The 25,912-nt window shown below is 38.2% G+C and overlaps 1 protein-coding gene and 1 long non-coding RNA gene across 3 annotated transcripts in view; one reads left to right on the forward strand and one right to left on the reverse strand.

The window, feature by feature from the left end:
- Positions 1–1,683: 1,683 nt before the first annotated feature.
- LOC308659860 lies at positions 1,684–3,138 on the forward strand. The gene is made up of 2 exons (XR_014024622.1): positions 1,684–1,766; positions 2,465–3,138. It is a non-coding gene; the product is annotated as an uncharacterized lncRNA (long non-coding RNA).
- Positions 2,601–25,912, reverse strand: part of NCKAP1 (NCK associated protein 1) — a 77,911-nt gene continuing 54,599 nt past the window's right edge. Inside the window, exons 17-31 of one of the 2 annotated variants that reach the window (XM_081313885.1) lie at positions 25,335–25,467; positions 24,296–24,415; positions 23,166–23,305; positions 20,897–21,028; positions 17,864–18,082; positions 15,716–15,846; positions 13,980–14,077; positions 11,830–11,923; positions 8,781–8,863; positions 8,435–8,515; positions 6,949–7,042; positions 5,962–6,078; positions 5,531–5,640; positions 4,873–4,962; positions 2,601–3,554 (exon numbers count right to left, since the gene is read on the reverse strand). In XM_081313885.1, the coding sequence (XP_081170011.1) occupies positions 3,438–3,554; positions 4,873–4,962; positions 5,531–5,640; positions 5,962–6,078; positions 6,949–7,042; positions 8,435–8,515; positions 8,781–8,863; positions 11,830–11,923; positions 13,980–14,077; positions 15,716–15,846; positions 17,864–18,082; positions 20,897–21,028; positions 23,166–23,305; positions 24,296–24,415; positions 25,335–25,467 (1,759 nt within the window). In that variant the 3' untranslated portion in view covers positions 2,601–3,437. Of the gene's footprint in view, positions 3,555–4,872; positions 4,963–5,530; positions 5,641–5,961; positions 6,079–6,768; positions 6,842–6,948; positions 7,043–8,434; positions 8,516–8,780; positions 8,864–11,829; positions 11,924–13,979; positions 14,078–15,715; positions 15,847–17,863; positions 18,083–20,896; positions 21,029–23,165; positions 23,306–24,295; positions 24,416–25,334; positions 25,468–25,912 lie in introns of those variants that run through there. The other variant, XR_014024621.1, reaches the window with a different exon arrangement.

Below are 25,912 nucleotides of genomic sequence, written 5' to 3' on the forward strand. Positions count from 1 at the left end.
CACTTTTCCCATCTGATTGTTGTGCAGCACCCAGAGTTCCTTCTGGAGAGATAGGTGACTATATAAACTTCATAAAGCTAGACAACCGCTTCAATTTTATGTGTTGAATTTTAGAGAATATTCAAGAGCGTAATATTTCAGTAATCCAATTCTTGGAATCTTTCGTCTTTTTTACTTACACTCACATTAAATGGCCAAAATAGTGCTGAAACTGAATGCATTTTGTTAGCATTTTTAACAAGTTGGCTTGGTTCAATGAATCTTGCAATCTGCAAATGTATGAATATCTTGAAAATAAGAACTAAGAAAAGTTGAACTTCTTCATTTGATATGAAACAAGTTTATTGCTGCTGAGCAGAATTTCAGGAAAAGAGGACTTGAACAGACCTTGTCTGCAAGCAACACTTCTATTTAATCTGTCAGGATTGAACTATTCGTCATAGTAGACAAAAGATCTCTACTGACTTCCTATGAAAGATGTTATGTACGGACCATGAAATATGGATTCCACCTGTCTTCTATGTGCTCAGATTTAATATTAGGACATCAAAGTAGTGATACAGGACTTTTGATTTCAATGGTTTAATAAAGTTTGAGGTAACAACTCTATTCAGAATCAGTCTCTAGTGTAAGAACATTAAACACGAAGCTCTTCAGATCTTCTTGATGTAATCATTGCTATCTGTGTTGACTGGGATGATGGAAATCAAAATCCCACAGGTTGTCAATCCCTGCAGAGATGGCAGCCTAACTTCTTCAAACCCAATGGCAGTCAGGCTGGTTCTGAAGGGAAGTAAGACTGGTGTTGCTTTCTTCTAGCATGTTGTTTGGTCTTTCAGAACTGTCTGGTAATATGGAGCAACAAGAATTTTAGAGACAACGTAAATGATTTTATCACTTGCGCTGCATTCAGTAGGAAACAACAGACCTACAGCTAAACTTTAGTCAACGTAAAACTTTATAGGGAGGATTTTTAAACTTGTAAATTATTTGGAAAATGCTCATTATGTCCTTCTTTTAACAGTGTAATCATTGGGATCACTTCATAATACTGCCTGCGGATAGTATTGATTTGTATATTATCTGTTAATCATTTTTACAAATAACTCAAAAAGTGGCGAACATATCCAACACACTTTTCTTCTCCTACTTTCTCCACAATGACACTGTGAGCTGAGCTGGGCTAAGAGAAAAGATTAGACACTACAACAGCTGGATCTGTGTATCTCAAGAGGATTTGAATGTAGACGAGAATGGAAGTTTAGAAACTTCAGGGTAAGTAATAATTGTCACAGGAACAAGATCCATGCATGGTCTTATGCAGACGAACTAAGAGTTTTGGGGAGGCTGTATGTGGCACTCAGAAATGTTTCAAAAGAAGCACAGAACTACGGTAATGGCAAAGGATTGCCATAATTATGATTATTACGCCAGGTTAACTAAAAGTAACTGAAAAGCATGCAACCAAAAGTTAAGGGACTAAACTTTTCGCTTCCTTTAGTTACAGTAAGAAAAATGCAGAGCAACCTGCAAAGTTGGGTGATTTTAATGCATTCAAAGTATTAAAAAAATAAAGTACTCTTCAATCAACTGTAATGTAATCATAGCCATTAGAGATGACAGTAAGGGAAATGCAACTTGTTTTGCTCTTTCTTCTGTAGTTGTTAAGATACTAAAAATATATTCCGTACCAAAAAAAAAAGAACTAATGTTGAGTCAAATATTAAAGAAATTCTTTGATGAAGATACATTAAAATTATCCTAATGTACAGTCTAAATGCTGGAGGTGTGGTAGTTTAGAAGCTACCTATTTTCACATGTGGTGGACTTGTAGAAATATAAAAGCTTTTTGGATTAAAATTTGGTGGAACATTCAAAAGATTTTTAAGAGAAAGATAAAGTTCTCCTCGCAATTGTTTTTATTGGGCATTGTTGTAGATTGTGATGTTAAAGAAACTAACTTGATGTTGAACATGATAACGGCAGCACGGTTACTGGTGGGACAATATTGGAAGAAGGATAGTTTGCCCACTGTAGAAGAATGGGTGTTTAAAGTTTCGAATCTTGCAGAAATGTCTAAGATTTCTGCTTATCTGAAGGATCATTCACAGGAAAGATATATTTCAGTTTGGAGGAGATGGATAAATTATATTCAAAACAAATATGGGACTAAAAAGTACCATTTAGCTTATGAGTAGATTTTAGTGGGATATTGTTATTGGTACGTTGTTTGTAGTTATGTTAAAAGAGAGTTAAAGCGCATTATGAATTTGGTTAATTGTATATTATGCATAATTTTTTATTTAGAATATGATTATTGTAACTATAATCCTGTATTTAGCTCTGGGAAGTGGGGGGGGGGAAGTGGGTGGGTTTGGGGTGGGAGGGATTTGGGGATATATTGTAAAATTTTGTTTTTGTAAAACTCTTTAATAAAAAATAAGATACATTAAAATTGTGTCAGTTCAATCTAAAGGTTCCCCCGCACATGCGTGCTAGTCGTTTCTAGGGGCCGATGCTCATCTCTGTTTCAAAGCCGAAGAGCCAGCGCTTGTCCAAGGACGTCTCCGTAGCTTAGTATAAAATAGGAAAGTCACCAGCACGTTTCAGTGTAGTGTTTATTGTATGTAATGGAAGATACACTTGAATTTCAAAAATTTAAAACATATAAAAAGTGGTTAAGGGCTAACATTTTATCAACATTTGATAAATGCATAAGAATGTTTATTATACAGGAGGATACAATGTAGTGTTAATGCCAATGGGGCACCATGGACATTAGTCTTAAAAAATTTCACTATGTAGGCTTTATACAAACAAAATCACTTTTTCTCATTTCAGATTCTATGGAGAAGATTGTTTAAGGATAAGCAATCCTATAACTTATTTTTAAAATATTAGATAGCATCTGTCATTAATCTGAGTGAGTGTTTCAAAAAATAAAGTAAAAATGTTGTAGTTCACAGAAATGCACATCCAGATCTTATTTCTGATAAGAACAATAGGTACAGGTTGTAATTCTCCCTATTATGAAATAATTTACACACAGATGAAAACTAGGAACACTAAAATAATCACTAAATAGAGTTCTTCATGGAGATAAACAAGCCATTATGATTTCTGCATGATCAAATGTGGGGGGAAAAAACCCTCCATAACTTCAGCATTTCTCTTTTGAACAGAACTGAGACTCTTAAAAAAGAGAAGAAAAAAAAATTAAGGGATAATTTCAGCAAATGTGCAACCTAAAATCAGCCAAGCTTATATTGTAATACAACCATATTAAGAAACCACTGGTCAGAAATACAACTGCATTGGGAAAAAGTTTAGAATCCACAAAACTCTGCCAGGCCATAAAATAAAACAGCTCCACAGTTTACAAGTAAAACTGAGGCAACAGAGAAGCGTGCTTAATTGGTCTCCAGATAAGTAGCTATTCAGGCAGAGGATGTGACACTTTGTTTGTACACAGCATGGTACGCATTCCGTAGCAAGACGTAGGGAAAGCAGGACTCCAGAAGATCCATAGTCAGGAAGGGAGACTCCTGCACAATCTAAGATAAAAGAGGAAATCAGTCAGAATCTGGGCAGAGTAGAATTCAGGATGCTGGTAAAATCTGCCTTCCTATATTTATGGATATCCCTACAGGTGTGCACACACACCAACACACCAACCAACCAACACACACACACACACACCAACACACCCACACATTTTAACTAAGGCTTCAATAAAAATGACATTTTGGAGGCAATCTCTATAACAAGGAGACTCCAATTGCTGCAAGGGAGACTGGTGGTCTGTAAACCCTGTAGTTAATTTGCCTGTTCTTTTTGGATGCATTATAAATTACTTTCATTCCCCCAAAAAAATTTTTAACGTGAGGGTGAAGGTTCGTTCTCCGAGTTTGAGCTTCGGTTTCTGAATGGTTCGTTACCAGGCTAGTTAACATCTTCAGTGGTGTTCAGTGAATGCCTGTGTCAGTGTTCTATTGTTTATAAGGGCTTCAGGTGTGGGAGTGTCAGCTGAGGGTCTTGTGATGGGCCAGCTGTGAATCATCAGAGAGAGGCCTGTGATGGACAGGTACTTCAGGTCAGGATCCTTGGAGGGTGGGAATTACCCTTCCAGCACAAGCCTCTCTCTGATGACTCGTACCTGGCCCATCACACACCTGAAGCCCTTATAAACAGAACACTGACACAGACATCCACTAAACGCTGCTGAAGATGTTACCTAACCCGGTAACGAAACATTTGGAAACTGAGCCTCAAACTCAGAGAATGAACCTTTGCCCTCATCCTACAGCCGAGCTACAGATATTTGCCACTATTGCAAACTTATAAATATTTATAAATTGCTCTCATTCCCAAAATATCTGTTATGATTCTATGCACATTTGTGAGGTGCTCCAACCAATTTAGAACGTGGCACTCGTGTCACATTGCTAGCAGACTCTGACCCACAAGAGAGAATCACAATGGTCAGCCTGCTGCTTTTCTTCTCCTTACATTTTCAGAGTGAGGTGAACGAGCACGATATCACAATAAGGTAACTTTTAGAAATGCACTTGGTAGTGATCCATGTACTGCTGAGAAAATTTAAAATGGGAAACTGCTGGAGTGAGAGACAACACAGAAGAGAAGGCAAAGACCATGTAATATTGTGGGCTCTAGCTGTACTGAACCGACACTCACAAAATCTGCAGCCAGCGTATGTCCAATTTGAGACAAAACTAGGGGGGGAAAGGCTGGAGTAGAAATTGTTTAAATAAGTTAAGCTTGTTGAGCCATTATTTTCCTGTGATCCACAACAATCTCTCTCTGCTAACTTGCAACACAGCTTTAGGTACAATACTTAGGATTAAAGCGTACCATGTCAAGAAGTAAGTAAACAGATTCTCTGTTCCTTGTAGTGGTTTTGTCTGTCTCCTGGCCAATTTTTAGTAGACTGGAGGAGGCAAGCTGTAAGAATGCACACAACAGAGTTAGAATTCTTTGTTGGCCAAGTGTGATTGGACACACAGAAGGAATTTGTTTCCGGTGCATAAGCTCTCAGTGTGCTTACAAGCAACAAGTGATAAATCCTGATCACATACAACATGATTAAACAAAAGCAAAACAAGTTACAGTTCCTCTTACTTTTAAGGCACACTATTTCATTTTCATTTCAGGACATGTGCAATGTCTGATAAAAATACCATGTAACACTAATAGTAATTCACAATGCTAAGGAATGTAACAAACATGGGTAATGAGTAATAATGAAATGAATGGGACTAACTGAACACTACACAGTTCATTTGATTATTCAAATCTCTCAATTAGATTCTATTGAAAAACAATATGCAAAACAAAAAATGGACATTCACTATAGCAATCATTATTATATAGAAAAAAACACTCCACAGTATTATCATGGTTGATAACAAACACAGTGCACACTAATCACTGTATACTACAGCTTCAAACTTTGCAAGATAAAAGATTAATTTCTGGACCAGGTTATTTTGGAAAAAATAATTGTACATACAGCCAAAAATTCTTTGAGACGATCTTCAATGCTTCCCTTGTGAATGGTAAATAAGGCTGCAGCAATCTGATTGATTGCTTTTGCCAGGCAATGGATATTGTTGCAATGACCTAGACAAGAACACATTTATATGATTACATTTATTTTTTTATGGATCTACACATACACGTCAATACTGCTTCCAGATAATGATCACCACTGCTTTTCATGCTATAAATACTTTCGCTATTGCTTAACCTTTTCTAATCACTAATCTCTAAAAACCAGGCTTGATTGAAGCAAGATATTTATTTTTTGAAAACTACCTCGCTGAGATAAAAATGACTTCTTGTTCCACACGAAAATGTAAGCATCAAGACTATATAAATTGAAATCAATAGGTTCAGCTGAATAGTTAATAGATTCTCTCCATGAATTACCATAAATATTACCTTCAATGGCAGGACTGTATTGAGACATCACATTACTAGCCAAAGTTGGTAAGGAGACTGCCACAAAGACCATCAGAAGGCAAGCAATTTTATATTCTTCCTCTGGACTTATATTTTCTGAAAATGAATTCAAATTAAGACAATTTATTATTGGGTGTGTGTGTGCCCAGAAAGAAACACACCCTAGGTCAGGCATGTCAAACTGCCGGCCCGCGGGCTGGATGCATTATATTGAAACCACGCCCACCTCATTGCCGGCAATGGGGAAAAAGTCATGATACGTTGCGCGACGTCACGTGATGTCGTGAGTTTGATATGCCTGCCCTTGATTAATCATTGAAAAGAAAGCTCAAGAAAGAAAACATAAAGAAAGAAGAATTGCCACGACATTAATGATTTTAAAAAAGGATGCTAGAGGGGAGAACAATGAAGTATATATAGCTTGTTAAAAGAAGATATGAAATTGTTCACTTTGAGAACGGGCAAGTAAATTTCATTTCTGATGTGTGTCGTTGTGCCCACAGTAAAAAATGACAATAAAGGTTATCTAAATTACTGACAATTAGAAACTTATGATTTACAAGTAAAATGTTTTTAAGGACCCATATTCATTTCAACTTGGTTCAAATGAAAACACACTAAGTTTTATATCCTACACAGGGGCCAAGATAAATAAACTTAATCAAGACTAAGCATTTAGCTAGCTCTTCCATCTGTATGCACTCAGGGGAAAATATCTTTATATCAGTTTTTCACTACTTCCAATTCTTTGCTATAAATAAAGCAGAGAACAAAGCATGTAAATACCGGTAATAGCAATCATCTGGCAATATTTTATCCTGTAAATAGAACGCTGATTGAAAGAAAACCTTCGTGTACTCTAAAGCAAAGGGAGATAAAATCAACAATGGTTGATTTCACAACAGTAAATGGCTGAATGCGGAAGTGTCATACAACACCCACTTATCCACACGATTTATATCTTGCCTGATTTTTGAGAAGAAAGAGCTACAACCAGGGCAGGGTCTATTTCACACGGGAGTCCTGCAGCTGACGAGAGCTCGTATACATTCATTGCAACCTGAAAAACAAAACACTATTGTAGAATGAAATATGTCACTAGACTACATGAAATGTCATTAGGAAGGCTATTCTTTATAACTATTGCCAAAAAGATTAAAAACAGTAGTAGGCAAAAGTGGAAAAACTAGTGTATTTTGAAAAATCCAGCCGGCATTTCCATACAGGAATTCTTAGCTGTTCTCAAGCTGAATTAACTGAGAATCTAACTAACTTCAGGCATAATTTGTGCCGTTAATGCTTCTTATCTCATATATATATAAGGATTTCATTTTAGATGTCTCCTGTAAATGAAGTCTGATTTTATTTCAAAGTAGAAGTCTACTGTTTTAGAGGATGAAGGCTCATTATCCTAAAAACAACATTTCAAAGTTCGCTGCCTGGAGTCACTGCGTATGACTCAGGCAGCTCTGTAACCTAAATTTATTAAATAAATAAAAACACCTTTCACATTTCTCCCTCTGCTATGCTATTGGTTACATACCTAAGGTCTCCACGATGGAGAACAATTCTTGTCAGAAAAAACAGCTGCTAGCGACTACAGATTCTTCCTATCATATACACTGCTTGCATCTGTCCCTCAAAACTCCTCAGACCAAAATGATTTTAAAATATTCATTTATTTAAGGAATATTTCAACAACTATAAATTAGACGTTTTTGCTAAATGCAAAAGTAACAACAAATGGTTATTCTTTTTCCTCCTTTCTAATCAATCTTAGCTTCCCTCTTTCACTCTCTTCCCCAGCATTCTATTCTCACCACTGATGACAATTTCTCCCCAATCTTTCCTACTACCTCACTTAATATTTTTGATTAACATGAACAGTTTTTCATTACATGTGTCGAAGAAGACAAAACCTGGAATTGTAAATGATCAGAAAAGCATAATACCACGATTCTTTTTATCGTGTTAATCAAAACCACTCAGACATTCCATAGCTACTGTGGTATGTTACTTTTATGACTTGATGTATATTTATTGCAAAGGGACGCGGTGGCTCAGTGGGTTAGGACGCTGAGCTTGTCGATCAGAAGGTCGGCAGTTTGGCGGGTCGAATCCCGAGTGCCGCGTAGCAGAGTGAGCGGCTGTTACTCGTCCCAGCTTCTGCCAACCTAGCAGTTCGAAAGCATGTAAAAATGCAAGTAGAAAAATAGGGACCCCTACGGTGGGAAGGTAACAGCGTTCCGTGCGCCTTTGGCGTCTAGTCATGCCGGCCACATGACCACGGAGACGTCCTCGGACAAGCGCTGGCTCTTCGGCTTTGAAACGGAGATGAGCACCGGCCCCTAGAGTCAGAAACGACTAGCACGCATGTGCGGGGGAACCTTTTACCTTTACCTTATATTTATTGCAATTAAATCATCCACTAATCTCAGGAGAAATTTATTACCTTCATATCAGTCTCTCTTGGAATGTGGTCCTTAAAGTCTTCAATTGAACTTACAAGGAAAGGAATGTGATAGGATAAAACCTAGGATAAGGAAACACAGAAAAAAAATTCGTTCTTATATCTTCTTTCCCCTTTGACAGCATTTTATGATTTCTGCATACATTTATCCTATGCCACTTTTAATTTATTAATGGCAGCTATTTTAAGACTACTGAGACCTTATTTACCTCATTTGCAGTTATTAGCACTTTATTATATTTACTTTTGTAATATATTTCACTCAATTTACATGTAGGAACTTGAATGTGTTTTACAGGACAGTTACAATGCACAAGACAGTACTTACATCCCTAAGCGCTTCTTGTGCAAGTGATCGGAATGATAAAATAACACCAATAATAGTCATCCTCTTCAAAACACTATCAACAGCTGAAAAAAAAATGTAAAGACTGTGAAACAGAATGGCAATTTTTCACTATGGTCATAAGTAGCATTTTTTTAATCCTTGCTAAGTTCTATAGGAGGTGGACCATGAACCAGGAGGAACATATTTGCATTTTTAAATCTCACGGACATACCCCCAACCGCCCAAAATCTCCTGCCACAGCCAGAATTTCTAGAGGAAGACCCTTGCCTTAAACTGTCAGTGGAACTGAACTAGTAAAGACAACCAAGATACAGTCCCATACGGACAGGAATACAATCCAGATGAACCTCACTCAAGACACAGTTTTCAAAGGTTGCTTATAAACTGCCCATGAACAGGATTCCCTCTGAAATTTTCAGACACTGGACTGATCCAACATCAATTTATACTCGAGGTCAATTGGGCCTTACTTAACATTACTACCTTAAGCGGGTATGAAAGTGAATAAGGAATAGGTCAACATTGGAGCAAATATGTGAAATATAACTCTGTCTTTGCATGTTTTTCAGTAACTGAGGAGCACCATTTCTCACAGGTCAAGTGTCCAAACTGTTTTCAAAGGTTGTCTAGAGAAAAAAATGCAAGGCAAGGTTATTCATTCATAAACGGCTGTGGTTAGAATATCCTCATAAGGGAAGGATGACAGCTAGAAAACTGATAGCCAATGCAAGCATTTTGACTCTTGGGGACAATAATATTTCCATAAATACCTCTCTGTTTGTTCACCCTACCTGCTTATAGAAGATTGTCTGTCTTGTCAGAAGTTCCTGTTTAACACTGCTCATAAATTAATACTGTCTCTACACATTGGTTAGGCTCTTGAAGACTGAGTTGCGTATCACCTGCATACTGATTATCCCTGGCTTCAAATATTCACATGATTCATCCATTCTTTCACGTGGATGTTACAGAACATAGAAGACAATATGGATCCTTGCAGTACTTCATAGCTAGACCCAACAAACCATGCTCAACAGTCCAGCTTCATCATTATCAGAGTGACACCAACTTCTACATAACAAGTAATTCTAGGAAATTAATATAATAAATGGAATTTAAAAAATCAAGACATCTAGAAAACCAACAGGGGCTACACTTTCCTCTAATAAGGATCATCCACCAAAGCAGTTTCAGAGCTGAAACTAGGACCTGTATCACATAAAAATCTAGAAAATATATTTCACCTAAGCATATTGAAGTGGGAGGTCATCCTCCACTCTACCATCTCATCCAACAAGACAATAACTGCTACTAGACAATAGTAGTCCAAAACCGAGAGATCTAGGCAAAGACTTTTGAGAAGAAGGCATGCCACTTCCTCTTTCAGAACCAAGAGAAGAACTTTTTCTGGGAAGAAGAAAAGTCTGCAGGATCCTCAGATAACCATTTCCTTTTGCTCCCAATCCTGTTGGCTTTTTGCAAGCTTTAAGAAAACTTTATGTGCCTGGAACTCAGAATGTGTTAAGGGCCTTGTTACTTGGCTTTACTATTACCGTATTTTCTGGCGTATAAAATGACTTTTTAACCCATGAAAATCTTCTCAAAAGTCATGGGTTGTCTTATATGCCGGGTGCTGAAACTTTAGGGACAGGGCTGGCTGGAAAACCTGGAGCGGATCTCCCATTTGGTCTGCACAGGGAAAGCGGGACCAATTGGAGAAGAAGCTGCAGTCTGTGATTTTTTACAGGCTGGGGTCTGGGCGTCTTTCCTTCTAAAGTTGAAGAGCAGCTTCAGTCTATCCCAACTTGAAAGGCAGGTGGGGAATGCAGCAGCCAGAGCAGCTGCTTAGCTCTAAGGACCCATTTGACTCAGGAACTGGGCGGGCTGGCTGGAAAACCTGGAGCGGATCTCCCATTTGGTCTGCGCAGGGAAAGCTTTAGAGTGAATTAGGAAAAGTTTAATCCACTTGCACTGTTTTATGTTTACATGTTTGATGACAAACAGCCTTATGTTTATAAGTGACAGTTTTCCTACTAAGTACCTGCATGTCATAAGCATTTGAATTAAAATTACCATATTAAAATCAAATCTGATGTTTTTTAATTTTTATTTGGTGTGCGTTGGAAGAGGGGTAGTCTTATACGGCGAGTATAGCCCAAACCCTATAATTTAACAGGAAATGTAGGGGGTCTTATACGCCGGAAAATACGGTAGTTATTAACCATCATGGCTGCTGCTTGTATTTTATGGATGCTTTTATTGTTTCAATTTTTAAAAAATTCTTTTAATTATTGTATAATTTTAGAATTGTAAGTTGCCCAGAGTCACTTGGTTGAGTTGGCGGCTATATAAACTGATGAATCAATTAATAAATACATTTCCAGCTGGATTTAATTAGCTAAGATGATCAAGGGTAGAGTACAAACAGTAGCATCGCCTCCATATTCTGTTTAAAACTCTGGGTTGCAGAAAATTAAAAGTAATCCCATATAATTTAGCAAGACAATGGCCCAATTACTTCAGCTTACACTGTAGCTTTCTCAAACCTAGTTCCCACCAGTCCCTGGCTCCGAATTCTGAATGAAAGGTAATAAACTAGGAAGATTAACTTAAGTCATTTGAAATGCAAATCAGATCTAAGACTGAAAGGGAAAGAATGAAAAAATGAATGTTCTGTTTCCAGAAGCCTATTTGGAATCCACTTTGATAACCTTTCAGTATCAAGAACTCTTAAAATTCTTACAAGCTTTTTAAAATATTTGTATTTATAGTGTTTTATTTGTGAGTTTCATTCACCTAATGAATTAAATAGATTGTTATATCAGCCATATATGACGGTTCATAGATTTATGCAATTAGTTAATGAAGATCCTGCTATTTATAATGAGTGTTTACTTGTTAATTTTAGTCTTTATTTGACAGTGTTGATCTATTTCAGCTATTTATTTTTTTGTCACCGAGAAACTTTTATTACCTATTACATTAATAAATGTGAGTATTTATGTCTTTTACTGATTAGAATACTTACATGACAATCTTTTGAAGAGAGCTGCCATCTGATCTGGTTTATCAAAACTGGTCCTCATTTGTGTTAGTACTTCAACATTCTCAACCACAAGTTTCTAAGACGAAGCAAGATCTCAGGTCAGGCACAGATCTGAGTATAGTAATAAGTGCATGCTTTAGAACATTTCAATGAGGCAAGTAGGAAACAGCTCATGAAATCCAGATCTTCCTACTATCTGACCAGAAGAACTATGTCATTATGCTATTTTAGCCTGAATACACAGCAAACAGAAAGCTTTTGAGTGTAATAATAAAAGCTCTGTCTACTTCATAAAGCATTTATTGTTCTAATCATCTCACAAAGTTGGCCAAAGATGGCTTGGAATAACTGGATCGCATTCCTCAATCTGGACTAAGATGGTCTAAAAAGAAAGTAGAGCAGAGCAGAGCGGAACAGAGAGCAAAGCAAAATAAAGCAAATGATAAATAACATTCTCTGCATAATATGCATAGAAAATTAAAAGCATAACTATGGCAAAACACAATATTCAATACAGTACATCATTGCTCCACATCAACATCCTTTACAGATTTTCCTCATGGAAAAATAACTTACATTTTCTGAGTTTGGTCTGGCTAGAGCTTCAAAATATCGCCTTCTATCATTCCTTCTTCTATTTTGGCAGGGTTTTTACAGTACATTTTTGAGACTAATTTATAAGATATAAATATCTTATAAATTACATATAAATATATGTAGTTTGCATTCAAAGAATTAAAGCTATAGCTCTAAGACTACATACTGTACCACTCTTCACGAAACTACACCTCAAGGATGAGGTTTCCTGAATCATTACTGGATTTCCTTAAATTAGGGACAGAAAACTTTAAACCAGTCACGTTTTGGATTTCAACTGCCATCAAGCAGCCAAGGCAAGAAGTTAGGGTTCAAAGTATCAAGGGGGCATTTGTAACCCAAAGCTGGTCTAGAATGCAATGGTGCAGACAATTTGGGGCACATTATGTTATGCCCGTGACACTCTTGCTTTACACTGTATTGTTGCAGTGGGTTTCTGGATATAATGCAATGTGCTGGTAAATCACTACAAAGCCCTAAATGGGTCCAGGATACCTGCAGTATTTTGTGTTCACCCATCAGCCCTATGGAACCAACTCCCACCTGAGCTTCGGATGGCCCCAGATCTCCAGTGCTTTCGCCACGGCCTCAAAACACTCTTTTTCCATCAGGCTGGCCTGGACTGACAGGGATTTTAATTATGTTTTTAATTTTTAACTTAATTTTAATTTTAATTATTTATTCTACTGGGGCTATTAATTTAATTTCTTTTTAACTTTTGTATTATTGTATTTTATTGTTGTTAGCCGCCCTGAGTCCTTCGGGAGATAGGGCGGCATATAAGTCCCAATAATAAATAAATAAATAAAACAATAGAACAAATAGCACTGCCATGCATCAGGTTGTGTCCAAAAAGAAACAGGATTTTTCTGGGGCTTCAGAGTCATACATTCTCTGTCATGGTACCTGCCCCGTGGAACACTGTTACCTGAGTTCAGCAGGGCCCTGACCCTTCTGGATTTTCATAAAAGGCCAGGATGCTCTCTTAGGCCCTGAGCCAGGTTAAACCAGTTCTGCTGGTGGATTTGTGGTTTTGGTCTCTATGGATTAATATTCAATTTTTAGGTCTGATCATACATTACATATTATCATTATAAATTTAAGTTTCGCTTTGTTGCATTAGGTTGTGTTGAGTTTATTACTTGATGTGCTGCCCAGAGTCACCACCATGAGGTACCGTAGGAGGTTATACAAATTGTTTAAACAGATACAATAGGGCATATGGCAGCCACAAGACTGTAATCAGATGTAAAGAGCTGTCCAGCCAATCCCAGGCATTTATGATATACAGAGATATGTTGTTTTGAGTTATAGCTTATGGTTAAACCAAGAGGTTTGTGCGCTTTAAGAAGACTACAAAAATTTCTCCTAAAGTGAAGAGAGTGTGCCATTCAGATGAAATGCAGGGAAAAATCCTGATGAATGAGGACAAAAGGTGGTACTCATTTAAATCATTTTAGAGATACCTCTTTTTAACACAAATCTGGCTGTTAAATTATAAAAACAGTAACCATGCAAGATTATTCAAGAACTACCTTGAGCTCAGCAACCTGTGAGGAAATATGCCACATAAGACTTTCACTTAAGAACTTCATACCATACGGACCAAGGAGTTCTGATAGGGCTCTCATTTCTAAGGAATAAAAACCATATACATTTGCTTTAATATAATGCCTACAGTATATATATTGCTATTCTGTTCTATTAGCATCTTAAGACATGTATTCTATCTCAAACACCTAAAACAGAAAATAATTTGCAATCAATTTGCTGCAGTGTAAAAATGAAGCAGGTCAATAGACTGAGAAACTAGCCAGTTTGTTCCAGTGGTTAAGGCAGCAAGCTAGAAGCTGAGATCATGAGTTCAAGTCTCTCCGTAGGCATGAAAGTCAACTGGGTAACTTTAGACCAGTCCCTGTCTCTCAGCCCAACCCATCTCATAGTGTTGTTGTGGGGAAAATTGGAGGAGGAAAGTATACCCTCAAGTTAATTGCCTTGAGTTATTTGTAAAAATAATAAAGGTGGGATATAAATAAAGAGAAATTCCCTCACTATAAAAACAAACGTATTCCCAACTTCTGCTTGTTAGCCCATCTCCACTCCTTAGCTCCCTTTGATGTGTGAAAGGAGCAATTTTTGAAGACTTAGTGAAGCCTCATTGTGTGAGCTAAATTCTCTTTATTTCTCTCTGGGTTCTCTCTGGCGGTCCGGGTTTGGATGGGGAGAAACAGGCTTCGACTCAATCCCGCCAAGACTGAGTGGCTGTGCATACCGGCATCTCGGATTAACCAGTCTTTTCCATCGCTAACTATGGGGGGGGTGTGAGGTGTTAACCCCCGTTGATAGGGCCCGCAACTTGGGTGTCCTCCTGGACTCACGGCTCAGTTTGGAAGATCATATAGGAGCCGTGGCCAGGGGGGCTTTTGCCCAGGTTCGCCTGGTGCGCCAGCTGCAGCCCTATCTGGACCGAGATGCCCTATGCACAGTCACTCATGCGCTCGTGACCTCCCGGATAGACTACTCTCTACATGGGGCTGCCCTTGAGGACCACACGGAGGCTTCAGCTGGTGCAGAATGTAGCCGCACAAGTTGTGATGGGAGTCTCCCGATACTCCCGTGTAACACGCGAGCTGCATTGGCTTCCAGTTGCCCTCCGTGTGAGATTCAAGGTGCTGGTGATGACCTATAAAGCCCTAAATGGCATGAGTCCGGATTATCTCAGGGAGCACCTGCTGCCAGCATCAACTTCCCATCGTCCTGTGCGCTCCCACAGGGAGGGCCTCCTCAGGGTCCCGCTGGTCAGGGAATGCCGGCGGGCGATCCCCAGGGGGAGGGCGTTCTCTGTGGGCACGCCTGCCCTATGGAATCAATTGCCGGTGGAACTCCAGATCGCCCCCGACCTTCGTTCGTTTCGCCGGGACCTAAAAACCTGGCTTTTTGAGTTAGCTGGCCTGGACTGAGGGGTTTTAAGGTTTTTAAATTCTAATTTTAAATTTTGGGGCTATTGATTTAATCTTATTTTAATTTTTATATTGTATTGTTTTAATTTTGCCCTGTAAACCACCCTGAATCCTTCGGGAAAAGGGCGGTATATAAATTGAATGAATTAAATAAATAAATAAATAAATAAATAAATAAATAAATAAATAAATAAATAAATAAATACAGCTTAACTATCTGATTTCCCAATGTAGTATTTGTACTTAAAAAGCGTTACTTGACAGAAAAACTCCAATAGTTACAATGTAACAAACATTTACAGAAAACCTACCTGAGATGTCTGAATATTCTTCTGCATTAAATGTCAGCTCATTTTCAGTAGGCAAGTTGACAAATGCCTTCATCGCTGGGAAATAAGCTATATGGCCATTACTGACTTGCCGTAGCAATGTTTCCAGATACCTTAACAAAATGAAATTTATTTTCATAGTAGAATTAACACCATATCAATTCTGATAAGACCTGTATGAATTTTTGTCCTTGCCAATTGACATAAAACAACCTAATGTTCTTCAGAGCTGGTAATATTCAATTAAAACCAATTAGCAAATTCCTTGATAGGAAACGAAAACACTCCACTTCGTGAAATTCATAGTATCTAATTAATGTCTCTGGTATGGCCTCTGAAGCAACAGAAGCTTTGAGTGTATTGAAGACCTTTATTGAGGCTAAACTGACAATTGATTACCTTTTTAAAAACCTTAAACAATATACAATAGATTTGGATCAGATAATTGGAATAACCTAGGTGCCAGGCTTCAAGGAATATTTTTATTTATTTATTTATTTATTTATTTATTTATTTATTTATTTATTTATTTATTTATTTATTTATTTTAATCCCATTTATATCCCGCCCTTCTCCGAAGACTCAGGGCAGTTTACAATCTAAGCACAAATCAATGTGCTTAGCAATAGCCTTCATTCTATGTATATGCCTGCTTATTAGGGCCCCCCCAAGCGGCATTATTACAAAGTCAGCTTATTGCCCCCAACAATCTGGGTCCTCATTTTACCTACCTCGGAAGGATGGAAGGCTGAGTCAACCTTGAGCCTGGTGGGACTCGAACCTGCACTAATTGCAGGCAGCTGGTGTTACTTAAGGAGACATTAGCCCACTGCTCCACCAAGGCTCATATTACCTATGTTTCTTGTGTAGAAGAACTTAGAATTTACTGGATCCCTCAGAAAATATTTTAAAAAGTTTGTCTTTCATCCTTTCTATAACAGGAGATGTTATGAGCGTGCACTTGTCATTCTGTATTGGTTAGGAGTTATTGCTATGATGAACTATGTTCTTGGAACTAAAAAAACATTAATGTTTTATTACACTGTATCTCAAAAATGTAGAATCTTTTAATCTATGAAGCTTTAGGATATATTTTTGGAAAGAAAAGTTTATTACGTATTCCTGAAAGAATGTTTGGGTCCTTTAGGACATAAACATTGACTTGATAAAATTTGGCAACTCTGTTTTTGAATTTACTTGGAACCAAATTAGAAATGAGACCAGATGCTATCTGTGTTTAGTTCACTGTTAAAAATTAAATCTTAATGTTGAAAATTTAAGAAAGTTTTGAAGAAACCTTTCTTGTTTTCATTTTTTTATAAATATTCATCTAGGGCTAGATATAGTTCAGGTAGGTGAGTTTTTTTAGTTATTTTAAAAGCTCCCTCCTCCTGATACACTGTCTTTGAGGGGATTTTTGTTTTGCTTTGGTGTATGCTTTTGCTTTTCTATTTTTTTTTCACTATACAGATTCTTTTAAACATATTCTTTCAAAAAGTATAGTTTTTATTCAATGGTAATGTAATTCATATGGCATACTGATACTTATTAAAGGTAAAGGTTCCCCCGCACATGCGTGCTAGTCGTTTCCGACTCTAGGGGCCGGAGCTTATATCCATTTCAAAGCCGAAGAGCCAGCACCTGTCCGAGGACGTCTCCGTGGTCATGTGGCCGGCATGACTAGACGCCAAAGGCGCACGGAACACTGTTACCTTCCCACCGTAGTGGTCCCTATTTTTCTACTTGCATTTTTAGGTGCTTTCGAACTGCTAGGTTGGCAGAAGCTGGGACGAGTAACAGGCGCTCACTCTGTTACGCGGCACTTGGGATTCGTCCCGCCAAACTGCTGACCTTCTGATTGACAAGTTCAGCGTCCTAACCCACTGAGCCACTGCGTCCCTTTTACTTATTAAAAGAAATATTAATTGCAGTGTTTTTCAAGTGGAAAGAGTTTAAAGTGGAAAGTTTAAATTATAATGTCTTTGAGATAGTTTCAAACTGCATACTGAATGAAGCAAGGCACATTGTTCTCTTTCACTTGGGAACTCATTCTCATCTCAATCTTTTTTTTCTCTTACAAAACACAATAGGAGAGAAAAGCTGCAGACTGATAGTCATTCAAATTCTTACCAATTGGTGTATAGACTGGTGATGGTTGGCTCCCCATGACTATCTAAATGCTGGGTTTGCTGAAGAAGGACATTATTAAACACTCTTGTGATGTCAATCTGTACATAATTTTCTATTGACTGGAGCACTGTCATGTAAGCTCTGACACTCGTTAACAATTCTGAAGGCTTTGCAATTTCTTGTGTTGCCTGGTTATACATTGTCATCCCAACAATTGACCTTTGCAAAAAATAAAAGAAGTTATTAGCACAGAAGTATCACGTAGGTACTAAATCTAAATGAGAAGTTTTCAAAAAACAAAATCTGGCTTTAAACCAGACATGTCAAACTCGTGACATCACGTGATGTCACGTGACGTATCGGGATGGTTTTGCCCTTGCCGGGCGTTGGGGTGGGCGTGGCTTCCGGATGACACGTCCAGACCGCAGGCCAGCAGTTTGACACCCCTGCTTTAAACTAATATAACACAGTTATATTATCTGAACAATCTGATGTTTGCCTGGGTTTCTAGTACCAATAAAGGAGAATATTCAGCTCAGGGTTGAAATGAGGGGGTCTTTGTTGTTTTCTGAGCTGGATTGTTTTCTTGCAGACATTTCATTACCCAAAATGGTAACATTATCAGTGCTAGTAAGGAGTGGGATTTGCTCTATTTATAAGCTTATGAATATAAACTGAGAGCAAACCCCACTTCTTACTAGCTTTGATGATGTTATCTAGTTTGGGTAATGAAATGCTGCAGGAAAAGAACTAAGCTCAGAAAGCACCAAGGACCCTTGTGGGTTTCTAGAGATGCTGACTGCTTAGCCCATGATTGGCATTAAAATGTTTAACAGGACGTTATGAGGCCTCTGCAGCTCATAAGCACATTTTAACCAAGCGTTAGAAAGTGGATTAAAGAACAAGCCTCACTTGTCCTACTACAGAATAACATATGGAGGGAAAATCCAAAACAATCACCATCTAATAGCTGCAATCCATCGGACCCAATGAACAGTTAAAATGTTTAAATACACATGATTAAAACAAAATAGTTGTCCTTTAATTTTTACTTGGATTTTGTTTTGTCTTGGAGTACAGGAGCTTATTACTTTTCTTATTAAAGCAGGCTACAGCTAGGTCAAGCAACAATGCTATAAACTGCCACCTAATAAATTCTGTTCATGGATTTTGCACGTACATGATCTGTAACTTTTTGTTAAATGAGGTCGGCACTTTGAACCTATTATTGAGACTGAAGCTTTAAAAGCAACACATTATCTGTGGTCATTAAAACATGTTGAGTGTTATTTCCTGATGCACCTTGACGTTGCCTGAGATGTGGAGGAAGCCTATCAAAGTAATTCCCATATTTGAAAGGAAATGGCAGAAAATATGCCTCTTTGCCAGTTTTCTTTATTTGCAAAAGAAGAAATGTGCTTTAATGTAAACTTTAGTCTGCTGAACAAAGCATTTAGAAGTTCTATAGAGGATGTAAAGTTTGGCTTTGTTTAGCAGTTGACTAAATTTTAGTGAGACTCAATCCCTAATTAGCATATGATCACAAGCCAGGACTCTCTGAAACTAAATTCTGGTTTACTTTTCTGGTGTTGGTGAAACTAAATTTTGGTTTACTTTTTTTCCTAGCCAACAGAGTAACAACAAGGGAAAATGAATTATTCATATGCAAGGGCATTACTCCAGGGCATCTTCCTGTTCTTCCATAGAATGGTATAACTGAACTGACTATGTGTCACCATGACATATATCAAGCTTCCATATAGAGATGTTGAAATATTACGTGATCCACCTGACCTAACTGAACTGGTAGGATTAAACAAGAGCAAGACTCTTGTGTTTGTAAAAACAACAGAGGTGCCTATCGCAAAATGTCAATTGACTTGGAACTTTCTATGACTCAATGATTCTACTTGTTTTGATATTAAGAACAGACATTTCCCAGTATCCTTACTTAAGGTTATTTGTCATGAATATCTGATTGCTATGACTATTGCTACCAGACTATTCCATCTCTAACGATGGGGGGTGAGGTGTTACCCCCCGTTGATAGGGCTCGCAACTTGGGCGTCCTCCTGGATTCACGACTTAATTTTGAAGACCATATAGGAGCCGTGACCAGGGGGGCTTTTGCCCAGGTTCGCCTGGTGCGCCAGTTGCGTCCCTATCTGGACCGAGATGCCCTACGCACAGTTACTCATGCGCTCGTGACCTCCCGTTTGGACTACTGCAACGCTCTCTACATGGGGCTGCCCTTGAGGACCACTCGGAGGCTTCAACTGGTGCAGAATGCGGCCGCGCGAGTTGTAATGGGGGTCTCCCGATACTCCCATGTTACACCTCTACTCCGCGAGCTGCATTGGCTTCCGGTTGCCCTCCGGGTGAAATTCAAGGTGCTGGTGATGACCTATAAAGCCCTAAATGGCTTGGGTCCGGGGTATTTGAGGGAACACCTGCTGCCAGCATCAAGTGCCCTTCATCCAGTGCGCTCCCACAGGGAGGGTCTGCTCAGGGTCCCACCGGTAAGAGATTGCCGGCGGGTAACACCCAGGGATAGGGCCTTCTCAGTGGGGGCGCCTGCCCTCTGGAACCAGCTGCCAGTGGAGCTGAGGACTGCCCCTGACCTCCGTTCATTCCGCCGGGGCCTGAAGACCTGGCTCTTCAAGCTCTCTGGCCCAGGCTGAGGAGTAATTTATTTTAATTGGGGTTTTAATTGCACAGGGTTAAGTTTAATCTTTTTTAAATTGGTTTTAACTTTTGTATGGTTGGTTTTTTAATTCCCTGTAAACCGCCCTGAGTCCTCAGGGAAAGGGCGGTATATAAATGTAATAAAATAAAATAAAATAAATAAATGATCATAACCTTGGTAATACTATACTGTGACAAAACACAGTATCATTGCAAGACTGAAAATAAGCAACAATAAAGTTGGCCAGTGCCTAGTGGAACATACACACAGAGGATTCCGACGAATCTTTGGTTTTGGTTATTCATGATACCCAAAGATAAAGATTTAAAACTGTTCACTGAACTTACTTGGTAAAACGAATTTCCAAGTGAGATGTTAAATACTCCCTTGGGGTAAAGGTGTGTTCCCATACGATCATGTTTGGAACGTAATTGATAGAGAAGCAGAGTTCAGAAAGTGCTGTGTGCAATTTGTCCAGGCTTGAGTAGGTGAAAAACAAAGAATATATAAGTCACATAAGTAGATAAATCTACATAAAAATCATCTGCCCAATCTAAAAAAAAAGATATAAAGATGAGGGAGGGCACGTATGCTATTTGAATACAATTATATAATATTTCAGAGCCAGTTTGGTGGTGTGATTAAGGGCTCAGACTAGAAACAGGGGGAAACTTTGAGCTCCAGTTTTGCCTTAAGCACAAAATCAGCCGAGTGATTTTGGAGCAGTCACTGAAGGAGGAAATAGCAAACTACTTCTGAAAAAGCTTGCCAAGAAAATTGCAGGGACTTATCCAGGCAGTCTCAAACAATTGGACATAATTGAATGAAAAGCAAAAAATATTTTTATATGAAGAACAATTGCACAAAGATAAAAGAGATGCATTTTTTTGTTCTATCTTGTGTTGAATGGAACGGGGCAGAAGGTTAAAATACAGAAATAGGAGTTTGTCACGCAGACCCAGAATTGTTAAGAGTAGCCCTCCACCATACATGAATAGGCAAATCTGAGTAACCCTGGGAAATGTTTTGCGTTCCAATTAGCCTTGCGTGGCTCCAGTATCACTGGAGCTGAGAAGAACATGATTGTTCATCTCAAAATAGGTGGAGGGAGAGCAACCATGTGGGCTGATCTTGCCCTTTCTCAGCCATCGTCTGAAGAAAGTACATCCATGGTAAAATTTAATACTGAAATAAGAAGACATGGCAGACCAACAGATGAGACATGTTGCGTCTCATCAGGATATGAGAACATGAAGCACACTGATACCTACACAGATTGAAGAATGCCATTACTATTTCCTTAAACAAAAGGAAACCCAACAAAGGTGAATGCAAAAACGACAGGATTTGATCTGTACTGTATGCCAGGGGTCTCCAACCCACTGTCCACAGCCCAGTGCTGAGCCACAACCCACTGTGAACAGTGGGCAGTGTGAGTGGTGGGTGCGTGCACGCACTGTGTGAAGCTGCATTTGTGAAAGCAACACGCAAGTATGCACGCAAAAGCATCTCCTCTTCCCTGCCGGTGCCGGTTTGCTGAGCCGGAAAGGTTGGAGACCGCTGCTGTGGGCCAAGGAGGGTTTTTTAGCAGGATTCTCACTGATAAGGTTCAAGAGGTGACAAACTAAATTTGGAGCACACTGTTAAGTTTAGCTGAGTAGGGAGCATGCAGATCAATTGTGGCTCTGCAGCAGTAAAATACGAGAAATGTTTAGTTTGTTGATTCAGAGAAAGTATTTAATAGAGTAAATGGAACTGAATTATGGAATACTTTCTGCAAACATGCAATTGAAAATTGGCTAATTAATGTAGTAGACTAGTATATGACAGAAGAACATGCAAGAGAAGGGAATGCTGAGCAAACGATTCAACACAAAACAGGGAGAAAGACAAAGATGTGAAATGTTTCCTGGTTGTTGTTTTTTTAAAAAATATATTTATGAAGGTGCTTAGGATGATGTTACAGAATATAGATTACGTTGGTTCGCATCATGAATGTGCACATGCTTTTGCAAAACACAGTGAAGTCCTTTGGCTGAAAACCTGAATGAGGCAGAGAACGGCAGGTTAGATATATGGAGTAAGTTAAACTAGCAATGGGCCTGAAAACTAAACTATAAAATTAAGTAATTAAACACCATGAGGAGTGATAAATGAATGTAGGCTGAATATAAATGGAAATGATCAGTGCAAAGAAAAAGGATGCTGTGATAGTTTGGTCATGTATAAAAGGACAGTGCCCGATTCAGGAGATCTTACCTTTACTCTAAGAAAGGTGTGGTTGATGGAATTGATTATATTCTCAAAAAGGAAGAAGTGAATAGGGAATGAAATCGTGTGGGATGTAGTAGAAACAAGGATGGTTTCAAGGACAGAAAGCTGTGGATGGCGAATGGTACGATTACAATCTATATTTAGCTACATTTCCTTTTCTTTCTCTTATCTTGTGTTTTTAAGTAGTTTCTTTTTTTCTATTCCTTCCTCCTTTTTTTGCCTTTGGCACAGCACTACTTATCCTGAAAGGGAACAGCGTGATGTCTACGTATGTATATAAAAGACAAAAGAAAAGTTAAGACAAATGTCTCCTTAAATATAAATGATCTCAGAATTACTCACTTGGTCACTACCAGCCTATTTTTTCTCATGCTTTCTACTCCTGGTTTTTCTCTTTCTGCTTCTCCTTTCTTACCCGTCTGTTTCTTTGACTTTTTGTTCACTGCTTGGCTAATGGTTTTGGCACAATGTTTTGGCAGTAACTTTAAAAAAAGGAGAGAGAAAAATTCAAAACAAGTTACAATTTACCAGAAAACCCCACAAAAAAACCCAAAACCCTAATTTCATTTGGATTGTTATACTTTCTACCTTCAGAACCATTTTGCCTTTGAAAATACTTGAGTAATACTGTCCATTTCCAGGATCTAACATACTTGCCATTTAGTAATGACGACATTTAAGCCTGAAAAAAAGATTTTATTCTAATTTCTTTTTATTCCAATTATGAAAGGCTGTGCTGGTCTCTGGTTGAAATAAAAACTGGATTATTATGAAAAAGGACTTTACGAAGAATTTAAAGAAAATATATTATATAACAATATCTAAGTTTCTAGAATTGTCTGCCCGTCTATCCATCCAATTCTATGTCTCCTCCACCATAGCCGAGTGACTTTGAGCAGCTAACAAGGGTTAAAAGGATACAATACGGAACATGATAACTCAAATATGGTATAGTAAAACACACTACACTGGGGACTAGGCCCACACCCTTTACTATTCCACCTGCCTTATCATCCTGACTCACATCAAAACCAAGGCTTCAGGGTCTTCTTAAAGGTTGGCAGGGGTAGGGGCCAATTTAGCATTGAGGGTGTCTATTGTTCCATAGGGTAGGTGCTTTGACAGAGAATATGTAGACCTTGTTCTGTCTAATTAATGGGAGCTGAAGCATGCCAACCCTTTCAGGTCTTGTAGGATGGGCAGTTAATTGGAGACAGATGATCTAAAGAAATATTCAAGTTTTTTTATGACTTTACGTATTTTTCATTTTATGTAGGTGACATTTCACATAGAATGAAAAAAACGAAACAAAAAACAGGTTTGTGCCCAAAGGGCTTTTCAATGTGAGTGGGGACAAGGTAAACTATGGAATACAAAGGGTTACAGGCAGGGATAAACAAAGAATGTATAATTATTGCATAGTACCAAGTTTCATTTAGTTACAGCACAAAATAACGAGATTTAACTCCTACCTGGTCACTTAGGGTACATTGCTCTGTACAAATATCTGTGATTAGATTCCGGGCCTGTTTAGCCATTTCATCCAAAAACATGTTACACAAGGAGAGACTGCGATCACCAATGTGGTGTCTCTATCAAGATAAATCCAGTTCTCAATTTATTTCTACTCTTTTAAAATTAGGAGATCATTAATACTCATTGAAAATAACTTTTAGAATTTATCTGAATGAACACCAGGGCAAATAGGTGTTATTCTTTATAGTTTAGTCACTATATTAAAGAATTCAGTTTATACACACTGAGCAACAGGATATAAATCTAATGAATAAACAGATATCTTGAGTACACAAGGCTAGACTTCCCTTCAAAAGTATTAGCTATAAAGAGATGACATGCATTCTTACTATATCTAGCTAACCTCTTTCCACCCCAGATATATGTGAACCAATATGAATAATTTTATACATTTAAAAAAAAATCCTTAACTTAGAAGGAATGAAACTAACCAGCTCAAGCCCGTACTAAGAACTGTTTCCTCTAAATTTTTGCTGAGTTGGGGATGAGACCAAACTGCACTCCTTACTCTCTGACATATTACCTCTAAATAAATTTTGCCCCTTTTCTTCAACATTGCCACAAGCAGACTTAAGTCAGGCTGATCCGATAGGAATCATTTTTTTCTACCTGAACCTGCATTTATATCAGTTATCAGCTTATGTCTCATGAATTTTAAGTTTCCTCTGTCTAAAGGGTCATTTATGAAAATCGAAGGTGTAAATATTTTAATAAACTAGTCAGCACATTTGAACACTGATTTAAACTTTAGTGTATTTATTTATATGTGTGTATGAGTGAGTAGCCAGCTCTCTCTGTTCTTTATGTCTCAAGAATGGAGGAATTTCTAATATAACAGACAAAATTTTGAACTATGTTAAAGCAGATTCATTGTGGTTGATGAAGTGGGCAGTCTAATCTAGTCTTCCCTTTCACACACACACACACAGCTTCTCTTTTTACTTATGCAAGGGTTACTTTAAGTCACCGTATTACCTCTTCTGGGCACAGCTCATGGGTACAGCTCATAAAGTGAGTGCAAAGCAGCGGAAATGCAATTGAGTATCTGGACTGGGAGGGCAATTCCAAGCACTGCTGAAACATCTTCTCAAAAGCACGACTGTAAAAACTGTTCAGAATCATTGGAAAACAGTATATTCATTTTCACCTTACTTGAAAAAATGTTTTATATCAATAAACAGTATAAAATATGCACCTAAGTGCATACATTTAACATACCAAAAATCATATCCTACCATGTTTTCCCGAAAATAAGACCTACCCTGAAAATAAGCCCTAGCTTATTTTATATAAACATCTTCTCAAAAGCACGACAGTAAAAACTGTTCAGAATCATTGGAAAACAGTATATTCATTTTCATCTTACTTGAAAAAAATGTTTTATATCAATAAAAAGAGCCTTGGTGGAGCAGTGGGCTAATGCCTCCTTAAGTAACACCAGCTGCCTGCAATTAGTGCAGGTTCGAGTCCCACCAGGCTCAAGGTTGACTCAGCCTTCCATCCTTCCGAGGTAGGTAAAATGAGGACCCAGATTGTTGGGGGCAATTAAGCTG

The sequence above is a fragment of the Vipera berus genome (genome assembly GCF_964194415.1).
Source record: "Vipera berus genome assembly, chromosome: 1".
Classification (NCBI taxonomy): domain Eukaryota; kingdom Metazoa; phylum Chordata; class Lepidosauria; order Squamata; family Viperidae; genus Vipera; species Vipera berus.